We start from the raw sequence: 14097 nt of genomic DNA, 5'->3' as shown, positions 1-14097 counted from the left end.
AAACAAATCTCTTCACTCAGGTATTTTTCCACAGGCCCTGAAAACTGCAGTCATTAAACCGCTCTTAAAAAAGAATAATCTAGATGCTTCAGTAATGAACAATTACAGGCCCATATCAAACCTCCCATTTCTAGGTAAAATCATTGAAAAAGTTGTTTTTCAACAGTTGAGTAACTTCTTGCATTTAAATAACTGTTTTGATGTGTTCCAGTCAGGCTTTCGTCCAAACTACAGCACTGAGACTGCTCTTGTAAAGGTCTTCAATGACATCCACCTAAACACAGACAGTGGTAGAACTTCAGTGTTAGTATTATTAGATCTCAGTGCTGCGTTTGACACTGTTGACCACAGCATATTACTAGACCGACTGGAAAACTGGGTGGGACTTTCGGAAACAGTTCTAAATTGGTTTGAATCCTACTTAAAGGACATACACTACTTTGTTTCTATAGGTAAATACACATCTGAGTTGACAAATATGACATGTGGGGTTCCTCAAGGCTCCATCTTGGGGCCTCTTCTCTTTAACGTCTACATGCTACCACTGGCTCAGATAATGAAGAACAACAAAATAAGTTACCATAGCTATGCAGATGACACACAAATGTACATAACAATTTCACCAGGAGACTATTCTCCAGTTAAAACACTGAGTAAGTGCATTGAACAAATCAATGACTGGATGTGTCAGAACTTTCTCCAATTAAACAAAGATAAAACTGAGGTAATGGTTTTTGGAGCCAAGGCAGAACGTATAAAAGTTAACGCTGAGTTTCAGTCTGCAATGTTCAAAACAACAGATAAAGCCAGAAATCTAGGTGTAGTCATGGACTCTGACCTGAGTTTCAACAGTCACATTAAAACAGTTACTAAATCAGCCTACTATCACCTAAAGAATATATCTAGGATTAAAAGACTAATGTCACAGCAGGATTTGGAAAAACTTGTCCATGCTTTTATCTTCAGTAGACTGGACTACTGTAATGGTGTATTTACAGGTCTCACTAAAACATCTATTAGAAAGCTGCAGCTGATTCAGAACGTCGCTGCTCGAGTCCTCACTAACACTAAGAAAGTGGATCACATCACTGTTCTGAAGTCTTTACACTGGCTTCCTGTGTGTCAAAGAATAGATTTCAAAATACTGCTGCTGGTTTATAAAGCACTGAATGGTTTAGGCCCAAAATACATTTCTGACCTCCTGCTAAATTATGAACCATCCAGATCTCTCAGGTCTTCAGGGACTGGTCAGCTTTCTGTCCCCAGAGTCAGAACTAAACATGGTAAAGCAGCGTTCAGTTATTATGCTCCAAATATCTGGAACAAACTCCCAGAAACCTGCAGGTCCGCTGCAACTCTTACTACTTTTAAATCCAGGCTGAAGACTTTTCTTTTTGTCGCTGCTTTTAATTGAACTATTCACATCTTAAACTGCACTGTAACTTTTATCCCTATATGTTTTCTTTTAATGTTTATTTTATTATCTTGTCTTTTTAATGACTGATTTTAAAGCCATTTTCTTAATGTCTTTCATTTTTTGTAAAGCACTTTGAATTGCCTTGTGTTGAAAGGTGCTATATAAATAAACTTGCCTTGCCTTGCCTTGCCTTGCCTTGCCTTGCTTTAACTTGCCTTGCCTTACTCTATAATTGGCTATAAAGTTCAGTAGTGTTTTAGTCATTAAAGTGCAATATTATAAGAAGGGATATTTCATGTTCATCTTGCCTGAACAATCTTCAGTTATTTCAATAAGCTCGGGAGAAGACGAGAATAGACATCGTGATCAAGGTGCGCTCTCTCTGTTCAGTCTAATGAAATGATTCTGCTTTATTATGAACAATGAATACGAGTTTTTATCATATTGTAAGGCTGTGAAGAAAGAAATGAATGTTCTCCATCTCTCTGGAAATGGAGGCAGAGTTTCAGACATGTGGTTTTATAGATTTTATAACAAAATCAGACCAGCGTATACGCAAACTATTTGAAATGTTTCTGGATAAGTTCATATGAGCAAATCATGCAAGGCTGATGCTTGGGTTTACAAAAGGACAAATAACTTTTCGTCTTGCAACATTTTTTAATTTAAAGATAATTCTGTGAAAAACCTCCAAGATCCAATTTAGAAAATGGGTACCGCGATTTTATTTACTATGATTAAAGATGCAGTCTGTATTAATTGTAAATATTTTAGTAGCACCTGAATTAATTAAGGGATCTATAGTGATGATATAATCAATAGTTCTCATGTAGCTATTTCCTTTAAGTTCTCCGACAGCTAAACCTGTCTGTATGACAACCTGCTTCTGTATACAAACCTAGACTCAATTTCTCACAGCATGTCTCTATATCACATGAAAAAAAATAATATTTAAACTAAAACACAATTAAAGTAAATCATAGAACTGTATGCATAGGATTTTCTAAATATGAGGTGTATACATTAAGTACACCTGTAATTTAAGTTGAATGAAAAAGCATTCAATTTCTTTCAACTTTCAAATACCTACAACTATCCACATTTCTGATTTATATGGCCTCCGCCAGCCCTAATTCCATCCTCCATAACTAAGCTTCTAATCCACTTCACTTAATATGAATTCTCTTCTTTCTTTGTATGAAACTTTTTCTTGTTAGTTTCCAAGCTCCCAACTTGAATCTGTTTGAGATTCCATGATGTATTTCACCCGCTGTATGCCCAGTGCAAACACACAGACATTTTTCAGCTCAACGATGATACACACCTGCTGTGACATCACTGAAATGGGTGTGGCCAGAAGTGTGAAGCAAGGTAAGTGTGCATAAATCAGTGTATACAGTAATCAATAACCTGTTAATATGTTGTTGAGTTTTTACACGCTTGTATGAGTCAGGATGCAATATTATTTGTCATCAACTGTTTGAATTCTCTTTTCTGTTTCTTTAATTGTATTTATTTATTCCTCTTAATATGTATAAATGTTAAACCTTCAGTCTAAATTAAATTATACAACATAATCTGTTAAAATCGAGTTTAGTGCGACAGTCAGCAAATAATCATACGTCAATAAGAGCTGCGTGATCAGTGCTTTTGCAAAATGGCGTTTTTATTTATATTAATATGCTTGATTTATAATATAAAGATGCAATGGAATTAGTTGATTAGCAAAATATAACACTTGTGAAATATGATTAAATAAATGATTAAAGGCGCACTTCACTGAATACATCAGCATGTTAAGTATACTGACCACAGAGAGTAATGAATGTAGAAAGAGCTTTAAAAGGTCTGGCACAATAACCAGTGATTTCATCTGTGTTATTTGGGGTTTGGAGACGTATGTTAGATTATAAACTAATACAAAATATTAATCAATTATTAAATGACTTTGATAAAGTTAAAACAACCAGCAGCATAATACAAAGCAATTCAAATTAGCTCTAAATTAACCAGCTGTGGGAAAAACACTCTAAAACCTTAATAATCATAAACCAGTTATTAAATAGATACAATTCTGAAATGGGTCATAGTGCATAATGAGTCATTTTACTTGTGGCACCTAAGTATATTTTGATGCCAATACTTTGTACTTTTACTTGTTATATAGTAGTATATAGTATTTTTACAATTTAGTATTGCTAAGTGTACCTCAGTCAAACATGTGCATAAATAATGTGATCAGAGATAGAATTTGAGGATGAAACCCCTCTTTAATAGCCCCTACTGACTGAGCCACTGCCGCCATTGACTGAAGGGTTTCATGGAAAATACCATATAGGGGATTTGTGGGAAATCATTTGAGGTTCAGTGTTTGGATGGAGGATTGAAAGCCAGGAGAACTGTGTCTCTGCTGCTGTGTCTTAGCGTCTGCCAACTTTATGGGAGTACCATACTAAATCACTAGAATCACCCTTTAATTCAAAATAAGCATATCAGTGAGATGGTACTGAGCTCAGCAAAACTAAAATTATACTAAAAAACACTATTTCTTCCTCCTCTGTTAGAGTATATTTACACAAACATTATGGTAACTAAGTCATACATATGGTAACTATATAAGTTGTCATTTAAAAAGAGAAAATAATTGCATCTTGATGATTATGTCTGAATATTTGTCTGCCTTTTAGATTCATTACAACTAAGTCCAAACTAAAGACTGACTGCTATCCATTAATATTCCTCACTTACACTCAGTCAGACCTGACCACTGTTGTCTGTCAGGAGTAATATTCAGAATTGAATCAGCTTTACCAGCGCTGTGAGAGTTTGACTGCTGGAGACTAATGTTCCTCCCTTTAATCTCACTGTAACAGAAGAACACCTAAGGAGGAAATTGGATGAACAGGGTCCTAAAAAGCCTGCAACAATTTCTACTTCACATTTAGAAAATTCTAGAGATGTCTTTGTGTTTGAGCATGAGTAGGAAAGCAAATGAGAGGAAGATGGGGGAGAGAAAGTGGTGAAGAACTCTATTGTGTACCACAGTGGCGGTACGAAGGCACAGGCTCACTCACTGAAGGGGATATCTTAATATGGTGAGTTGCGCAGCATGTTAAACACAACCAGATAAAACAAATTCAGACACTGTCATTTAATTGAATAAATCAGACGTGTACATACTCATTGAACACGAGATCCGGGGCGAAGTAAAGCATCCTGCCGTTGACGTTCTTATAGGACCTCCATCCCAGGGCAAACACCATCACCCCCATCCAAGAATGCTGAATGACAGTCATTTGGTCGTCCACATGGAGATTTCTAAACCCTAAGGAGAAAGATTCAAATACTATACTGTATGGGTTATTTTTTTATAAAAAAGACACAAACTCTTGTACAGTTTAAAGTGTAATTAATCAATATTGCTTGAGTGTCAAACAAATTTGATAATAACCTCCACTTTAGCTTTTCTATAACAGTTTTTAATTGGTTTTCCTTCTTCTATTTGTCTCTGTTGGACAGCTCTTTGTCTGTTTGGACGATTTAGATGACAACTTGTGTGCTTGCTAGTTACAACTACTTTTGATGGAGCATATATTGTACCAGAAATAATAACAATTATTGTTATTTTAAGAGCATTTTATGCCACTAATATATGATGATTGTATAATAACATTATGATGAAAATACATCCTTTCAAAGTCTATACTTTTAAATAAGAGTTTAACATTGGAATTGAGATGTGAAAAAATTCAGAATGTTCCTGAAACTGCTAATCATCGCATCATGTTGGCTTGAATATTTATTATATTCTTAGTTACACAAACACGCAAGTATACACAACGGGCAATTTTGAGGTCACCAGAAAGGATCAAGGTCATATCCACATGTAAAATAAGTCGATAACGTATTTATCTTGACAGTCCGACTTGTGGAGTTCCCCAAGGATAGATTTTAGGGCCGCTACTTTTTTATCTGATTCTGTCACTAACTCTGCTTCTGTGAACACTACAGTATGTGACTCTGAAAAACGTGTGTTGGAAAACCCTTTTAGTTTTACCCCTTTTACTGTTGATGTTGTTCGTGAAGCTTTAACCAAGTTAGATCCTAAGAAACCGGCTGGCCCGGACAACGTAGAACCTTTCTTTTTAAAGATAGCTGCAGATTGTATTGCTCCACCTCTCACTACTCTTTTTAACCTCTCCCTCAGCACAAACACAATTCAACAATTGTGGAAGTCAGCGTATGTCCTGCCTTTGCTAAAAGGAGGGGAGGCCACTTTATTAAATAATTATAGGCCCATCTCTAAATTGTCAGTTCTGGCTAAGGTTCTTGAACGCCTAGTGAGTGAACAGGTAAAGGTGTTTTTATGTACAAATGACATCCTGTCTAAACATCAGTCAGGCTTCAGAAAGCAACACAGCACCATCACTGCCACAATGAAAGTGGTGAATGATGTGGCGAGTATTTTAGATAATAAGCAGAGTTGTGCAGCTCTATTTATTGACCTGTCCAAAGCATTTGATACCGTCGATCATCACATCTTAAAGCAGAGGCTAGCCAGTATAGGCATGTCCAGCCATGCAGTAGGGTGGTTTGTGAACTACCTCTCTGAAAGGTCCCAATGTGTTCACTTTGATGGGCTGTCTTCTGAGTGGTTAAACATTACTAATGGTGTTCCTCAAGGTTCTGTTTTAGGTCCACTTTTATTCTCCATCTACATCAATAGTTTAGGTGAAAATGTCGATGGTGCAACCTTACATTTTTATGCGGATGATACCGTGATGTACTGTGCAGGTCCCTCCATTAAGGAGGCTGTTGTTAAATTACAGGCTGTTTTTAACATTATTCAGACTCAGGTCTCTGAACTAAAGCTTCTTTTAAATGTTGAGAAAACCAAGGTAATGCTATTTTCAAAAGCTAAAAAGACACCAGAGCCTGTTGTAGATATTGTAACTACGCAAGGAATAAAACTTGAAGTGGTTACCTGTTACAAATACCTTGGTATCTGGCTTGATGATTGTCTCACTTTTAAACTTCATGTCAATAACCTGCTTAAAACACTGAGGGTTAGGCTAGGTTTCTTCTACAGGAACAAGTCCTGTTTCTCGCTTGAGGCCAGGAAAAGGCTAGTCACTGTGACCTTTTTACTTGTGCTGGACTATGGTGATCTGATCTATATGAATGCACCTGCCAATTGCCTGGTCAAGTTAGATGCTGCGTATCACAGTGCACTGAGATTTGTGACAAACTGTAAATCATTAACCCATCACTGTACCCTGTATGCAAGGGCTGGTTTGCTTTCACTAACTGTACGGAGGCTCAGTCACTGGTACATTTTTATATACAAAGCCATGTTAGGGAAGCTTCCATCCTACATCTGCTCCCTGATCTCACGGCTAATTGTAAGTGGCTACTGCCTGAGATCGCATGCTGTGGTTTTATTAAATGTGCCAACTGCTAGGACTGTCTTAGTGAAGACAGCTTTTAGATGTGCAGCGCCTCTGTCTTGGAACAGTCTGCAATTGAAATGGAAACTGAGCAATCTGGTGCCACTAAATGTTTTTAAAGCTTGGTTGGATGCTACTCAATCGGAAGCTGTTGGCACCTGTTCATGTGGATAGTTATGTAAATTGTAATCCCTGTAATGATGCTGTATGATGTCCTTTTGTTGTTCTGTTTATGTTTTTTATGTTTCATGTGGAACCTACTTGAGCAGGTCTCCCTTGAAAAAGAGATCAATGATCTCAATGGGATATACCTGGATAAATAAAGGTTTGAAATGAAATGAAATCTCAATATTATATCAACTTGGCAGTGTCATCAGGAGGCCCACCATCTCTTTCCATACCTATGCAGATGACACACATGTTTCAGTTGGCTTGTAAATTACACAAACAATTGATTCCTAACCTCCTAAGTCTAACTAATGTTGGTCAGTGACTCTCAAGAACAGCTGACCAGACCAGAGAAAGCAAGGAAGTTAGAGATAAAGTCATAGACATGCACATATTAGGAAAAAGCGACACAGTATTATCCAAGCCTTTGAATATCCCAGTGAGCACTATTCGATCAATAAGCTGGAAATAGAAGCATGACATCCGGCAGGAATTGCCCAGGTCCCTCCAAACTTTTTTTAACTAAATCAACTACCCAGTACGGACACCTTTATAGCCCTTATTTAAATCATAAGTGTCTAAAAGCTGAATCAAGAGTTATTTTCCCTATCCATTCAGTTCACTGAGCTGAGAGCAGGAGATTGGAGGCGGGGCTTAAGGAAAACTCAAGTGCGCATGCTCCATGGGCCCAGATACTGGTTATTTTGCTCTCGAGTCAGGCCATTTTGTCTTCATGCGCCACTGAGCAACAACGGGGGTACCGCCTCCAACACTGTATCAGGTTCTATTAATCCATGCGAAAACATACTCAATAATTGTTATTATACAGGGACACATTTCCTGACTCAAAGTACTTCAAAATATATAATCAGTACATTACATTTAGCTGCTTTTATCCAAAGCGACTTAAAAATAACCTCTACTGAGAGTAATTTGGGGGTTCAGTAGCTTGCTAAGGATACTACATGTTGACTGCAGGGGCTGGGGATTGAACCACTGACCCTTCAATTGATAGATGACCAATCACACCATGAGCCAAGCCCAATAAATCAAAAATGTACTTGTACCTAAAGCGGGGCACACAGAGTTTTCACCTGACTCTGCAGTTCTGGTGAACAAAGATAAGCATTAAGAAGCTAACAAAAACATTGTTTCAAAAAATGTAAGTAGCATCCTACCTGGCAACCCTTTTGCCCATTTGACCACTTTGACCAGCTGCCTCTCTCCCAGCTCGTTGAGGCTGGTGAGCAGGGTGGCAGCGGAGTCTGGCTGCCCGTAGTCGTGCCCTGCGTTCACCACCTCCGGTTCGATGGACTCCAGGATGTTGAGGAAGACCATCTGGGAGTTGTAGCTCAGGCCTGAAGTAGGAGCGGGGTTCTGGATGACCTCTGAGTGTTCCTGAATAGGATGATCCTCTTCTTGGTTTTTCTGTTGTCCAATCTTCTTTAGTTTACGTGCTACAAACAAAATCACGAAATCGATCAAGAAACAGTTAAGTTATTATTATCAGGTATATGCTACTTTGTCAAACAATTAGCTCACAAGCAATATGACCTGGTCTTTAAACTCCAATTCACAAGGTGTTTTGCAAATGAAAATGTAACAAAATTACATATTTTATTGAATTTAAATCCAGCTGTTGTAACTGTATAGACTGCCTCAAGCCAGAATGGCTTTTTATGCCATTGACTGTAAAAATCCATACTGCCTAACTGGAACAATTACAGCAAAATGTTGTTTGTACAATGACAAGCCAATACTCTGGTGTTGATATCAGAGGATTTTCCTTTTAAAAAAACACAATCAGTCATAGATACCAGTACAATTAATATATTCATCAGCACTGAACTTTTAATCAAAAATCAAAGTACTTCTTCTCAGCTGGTTCTCATTGCTGAAAAACACAATGTAAATATACAGTATACATATTTTGAGTAGTTATTTTGTCCGTTGAACATAGGAAACGCTGCAGCTAAAAATACTGTGCTGAGGTTTCATGTAATTCCACTTTCCAATCATCTGTTGGAAATGTCTCATAATGCATCTGCGGGTTTTAAGTAACCTTCAAGAGAAATATCAATTTGACCCAACAATAGCCAGACTGATATACTAATACCGTCAAACATATTGAATCATATTCCATTTCAAAGAGAACTCTCTGAACAGATGAGTCTCATCTGGAGGAAAGGCCTGTGCTCATGAATGAGAGCTCGCTGTTGATGTATACTTGGAAATTAGCCCCTCTTATTACATCGTCGCCCAGGGAGGTTTTGCAGTTTTAAAAATACTGTTTTGTTCTTGAACCATTCATCTCCATAATCATGCATATTAACATTACATTTGTATTCCTTATGCACTGCAGAGCAAATAGGTATCAAGAGATAACAAATGCCAAATACTGAAACAAATCTGCTGCTCCCTTGAGTAATGATAAATCTGTCATTTATAACCCCACAAATGCGATCAGTCTTAAGGAAGCTGCTCAATGTTAGAACCCACAAACCATTGGTGTTTACATATTTTGGTTAAACCATTGGATTATGCCAATATCTCTGTAAACGTATAACATCATTACTGTCTAACTCTTAAACGGTTCTCTCTGAGGCTGACAGTTTATTTCATTGCTACCACCTTGAGTACGTATCACAGTACGTGTTGTACATTATCCCTTACATAGTGAGCAGTTCTGGACTACGCTGATAACTACACGATGGGGTCAAAACGTCTGTTCACATTTTAAAACTTCATTGTGCACCATCATGTCAACACCTTCATTTCACTGTTAAATTAAGGTCTCCTATTATACTACTTTTAGTCATATATTATAGGTGTTTTGCTCAAAATACAAAACAGATCACCTATTCTAGCCATGCACCATACCCCTCTATTTCAGCCCTAGAGAAGTGCTGATTCTGGGTCTGTAGCTTAAAAAAAAAAAAGAGATGAGAGCTCATGCATGTTTGTGCAGGAGAATTCTACCCAGATTCTCAGCTAAATCAGAATACCTTTATTAGTCCCACAGAGGGGAAATGTACGTTGTTACAGCAGAAAAACAGCCAAACTTAATATTACGTAGAAAAAGCTGCCGTGATGAAACGCCATATGATGTTCCAAACCTAATCAAGGATTACTTCTGAAACAGTATGGAGCTCAAATGCTTTTTCTCTAGCAGGTTTACCACAAGGACAGTACCTTTTTATATCCTGCTTTTTTACACATACTCTCTCCAGTACAGGTTAGCTCTGAGTGTTAGCGATGCTTGCTAATGTAAACAAAGACCATATTACGTCCAAAACACGTTGCGCATTGTTTCTGATAGCGACGTTTCTGATAGGGCCGTGGGTGTAAAGCCAGCCAATATTTTAACAATGTCGTCATGACTGCAGCAAATCTGGATCAGGTCCGTTGTAGCCCCATTTTTAGAGATGTGGGTAAGGAAAAAAAGAGAGAGGGTTGTATTTTCTGACACTTTGTGAGTCTCCTTTCACACCGGGGACACATATTTATGTATAAAAGACATAAAAAAGTGCATTTTGCATAATAGGGGACCTTTAAGTCTCTCCTGGAAGCAATGGGAGCAAGGTATTAGAGGAGTAGAGTGTCATGTACATTAGGTACTGAATCAGAAAATAATAATTGAACAGCACCCACATAAATGTGGTTCTTAAAAGTCTGAACTAAGACCAACACATAACTGTTTTATTATCTTTAAGTGGTGGGGGGTGGCTCGTGTGTCCGGTCAGTGTGTGTGTTATCCGTCTGTTTGCCATAGTTGATCTCACATAGTACGGGACCCTTCAGCCAAATCTCTTTGTGCATATTTATGATTGTATGCTCAAAGACCTAATGCTCTACTTTGTTGGAAGGTGAATCTGCTCTGTACCGAGTACACTTTTATACAGATACGAGTTGCCAACAGTTCAACTTTAACTATGCGTGTTTTTTTTTACTATTACGGCTCTACCAGAGATTGAGTAACAGACAAATATAAATTTTTCTTTTTGCCCAACGCATTGAAGAACTAACATGTATTCTGGTCACTAGCTTTTAACTTTGTGACAGTCTCCACAGACATAGTACATCTTTAAAGAGGCCATATTGTGCTTTCTGTGGTGTTCCCTTTCATGTCGTGTGTTTTATATATTTGTGCATGTAAATGGTCTGCAAAGGCTAAAATCTAAAGTTTCCTCCAGAGGAAGTTTCACTCTTAATTTCTTATCAATTATATAAACGTTGAGTGACCGTAAAAAGCAGTGCCCTTTCCTCTCACAGCTTCTGTGTAGAGAATGTTTCATTAAAACTGCAGCCTGGCTTTGCAGTTCAGTTGGATACATATCAAATATTGCCAGTTATAGAAACAACTTAAGTATTTCTCATAAACAGCCGGGTTGAAAGACAATTGCAGATTATGTATGAAAGATAATTGGCAAGTCTCACATTTTCCAAGTCTGAGCCACCGACAAACATTTGAAATAAAAATGGTTAATTAAAAACTCCTGCCTGAGATTCTTAACTGTGACACAGACAGGTTCCTGATCTTTGTAGAGTGCAGAGTAAATATATTGGGTTGAGATCACCTTAAAATCCCCAGGCTTGAGTTGAAGCCAATACAAACGGGAGATTGACATTCAAACGATTCAAGCACGGCATTTGTTGCAATCACAAATTACATTCAGACAAATGAATTCAAAGGTAATGTCCACTGTGGCCTTAGTATCTTTGATGGTTTCCACCAAACACTGACCTCCAGTGAATACGCTGCAGAAACATCCATAATAAGCCCATTTTCAATCAAATCACACGTTTGAAATTGAATGAAATTTTTTTTCTCTATACTCTCACATTTTTGGCCTCGTTCCCGATATGTCATTACCCGTCTCATCACCATTATAATCACCATCTTTATCCTAACCTTCTTTTTAGGTGCCAGGAGAGACTTGATTGTCTCGACAGTCAGTTTAGTATTTTTTTCCTCACTTCTTGAGACGCCTTTGTAATATGTGCCTCTGCAGATCCCACTTTACTCTCACTTTGGTGTCCAGGTTGTCACTGTCATTACATCATTAGCACAGATGTGAGGAGTGTTTCTGGGTGTGAGGAGCAGAGAGGCTGGAGAGAGAGTCACCTGTCACTTCATTGTTCATAAATGATCTCTCTTTTCTTAATGTGGTGGTTATATTAATGCAAATACTTTTAATGCCGACTTCAAGGATAGGTTATTTGTTGAATTTTCACCTCAAAGTAAATATGAAATGCAAGAATATTTACTTGGAACCAATAATTGTAGTTTCTCTGAAAAATGCAAAACCCTTGTTTCTCCAGTGACATATTTTTGGAAATCTAGGGCCATTAAGTCTTAATTACGGTTCTTTATTCAACATAGCACTAAACAATAACAAAATAAGTTAACTAGGACAGTTGATATTGAATTGTCCCAGCCCTGAGTTATTGCTATTATTATTTAAAGAAATATGCATAAAACCACTAATCTGTATATGGTTTTTAAAGTAGAATTCTTACAATATCCCTTTAAATCTTTATTAAAAATGTCATATGAGTATAAGGATAATACTCTATGGTTACACTTTATATTCAACAAGCTCTCCCCATTATTACTACATAAAAACATTTGTACACTAATATCACACTGACTGATGTTATTTTTGTATCCAGTTATAAGTGCAATAAACCATGAAGATACAAACTCAGAACAGCAATAAACATGCAGGTAGCTACAAACAGGCCAAACTATTGTAAGGCCTGTTGCATTAGGTTCATATGAGCTAAAACCCTATATTACAGGTTATTTTTCATTAATCTTTTTTTTTTTTTTAGAGGTTGAACAGCCATATATTTTGTGGTTTTGTGCAGCTGTGTAGCTCTAGCTTGCTAAACAATGTATATTAATGTGAACTGTTTCTGTAACTTTTAAATGTGCAAAATCAAATCAAAATAAAGCTTGCTCATCACAAACGTTTTTTTAAAACCAGGTCCCCATAAAAAGATCGACTGGGCACAGGCTTAAAAAGCATTAGACATTCAGTCTCCATTTCATGAAAAACTCCTCATTGCCACATGAAATCATTTTTTTTATAATAAGTTATATATTTTGACTGACAGTGGCGTGGTGCCAGGACCGTCCCACATCACTTACTGCTTTTTCCATTAGGAGGCTCTGGAAGAATAGCAGCTTGAGTAAATCATTAACCCTCCCCGGGTGCTGCTGAAACAGAAGCTCTAGCAGCTTAGGACGATGTCTCACGATGGGTAGACTCTGGGTTGGGAACACAATTTGGAACCATTGTGTAAGACAGGGTTGATGTAAAAAATTGAAAAAAGGTTTTTTAGTATGATAACATCTTCGAGATATTTCTGCATTAAGTGCAGATGTGCAGCGGGCCTCTTCAGGTTTCTGCTAAATGACTGAGCGATCATGGTAAGGCAATGGCAGCCTCACTACTTGGCTTCTATTTGTGGATGTAATTAACATTTCAGGAGAAATATGGAATTCTAATTATAAAATGTGAAGCTTTGAGCAATTTATAATAACTTCAAGTCTTGAACAGATGCCAAACACAAGAATCAGACGATTTCATTGCTTCGCGACAGACCTTCTGAAATACAAAGAGTAAAACAAATGTCAAAGATAATATTTATTTATCATTTAATTTATATATCTTCTAATACATAAGCAAATGTGTAATAAGTCAATAAAAGTGAAATTATTTGAACTAGAAACTTCCTTTAATTTCAGTATTTTGAGTGAAAACCTACTGGGATAATAGACCAAATGTATAATACGTCTGACACCACTTCTGAAAATGATTGTGGTACATTTTTCCTGTGAAATGCCGCAAGTAAATTACATGTCCAAGATGAGAACATGAGTGAAAGAGGCTCTTCTTAGGCACAACTAGAAAAGGTGTGCTTTTTTCCCCGCATCATTAGAACACACTTTCCCTCCATGGGTTTGACGGTGGCTGGCGGCAAAATTACCAGCATGTCTGCTGCTTTAATTCACATGTCTCATGTCAGCTTTTTGCTTCCAGTACAATTTCCACCGTC

At 37.3% G+C, this 14097-nt stretch overlaps 1 protein-coding gene across 1 annotated transcript in view; it reads right to left on the bottom strand.

The window, feature by feature from the left end:
- Positions 1–14097, bottom strand: part of LOC117552933 (androgen receptor-like) — a 35830-nt gene that overhangs the window by 8547 nt on the left and 13186 nt on the right. The window contains 2 exon segments of the mRNA XM_034226640.1: positions 4598–4742; positions 8211–8489. Coding sequence (XP_034082531.1) covers positions 4598–4742; positions 8211–8489 — 424 coding nt within the window.

This window comes from Gymnodraco acuticeps, unplaced genomic scaffold, assembly GCF_902827175.1.
Source record: "Gymnodraco acuticeps unplaced genomic scaffold, fGymAcu1.1, whole genome shotgun sequence".
Taxonomy (NCBI): domain Eukaryota; kingdom Metazoa; phylum Chordata; class Actinopteri; order Perciformes; family Bathydraconidae; genus Gymnodraco; species Gymnodraco acuticeps.
This window is presented reverse-complemented; position numbering and strand designations above follow the sequence as displayed.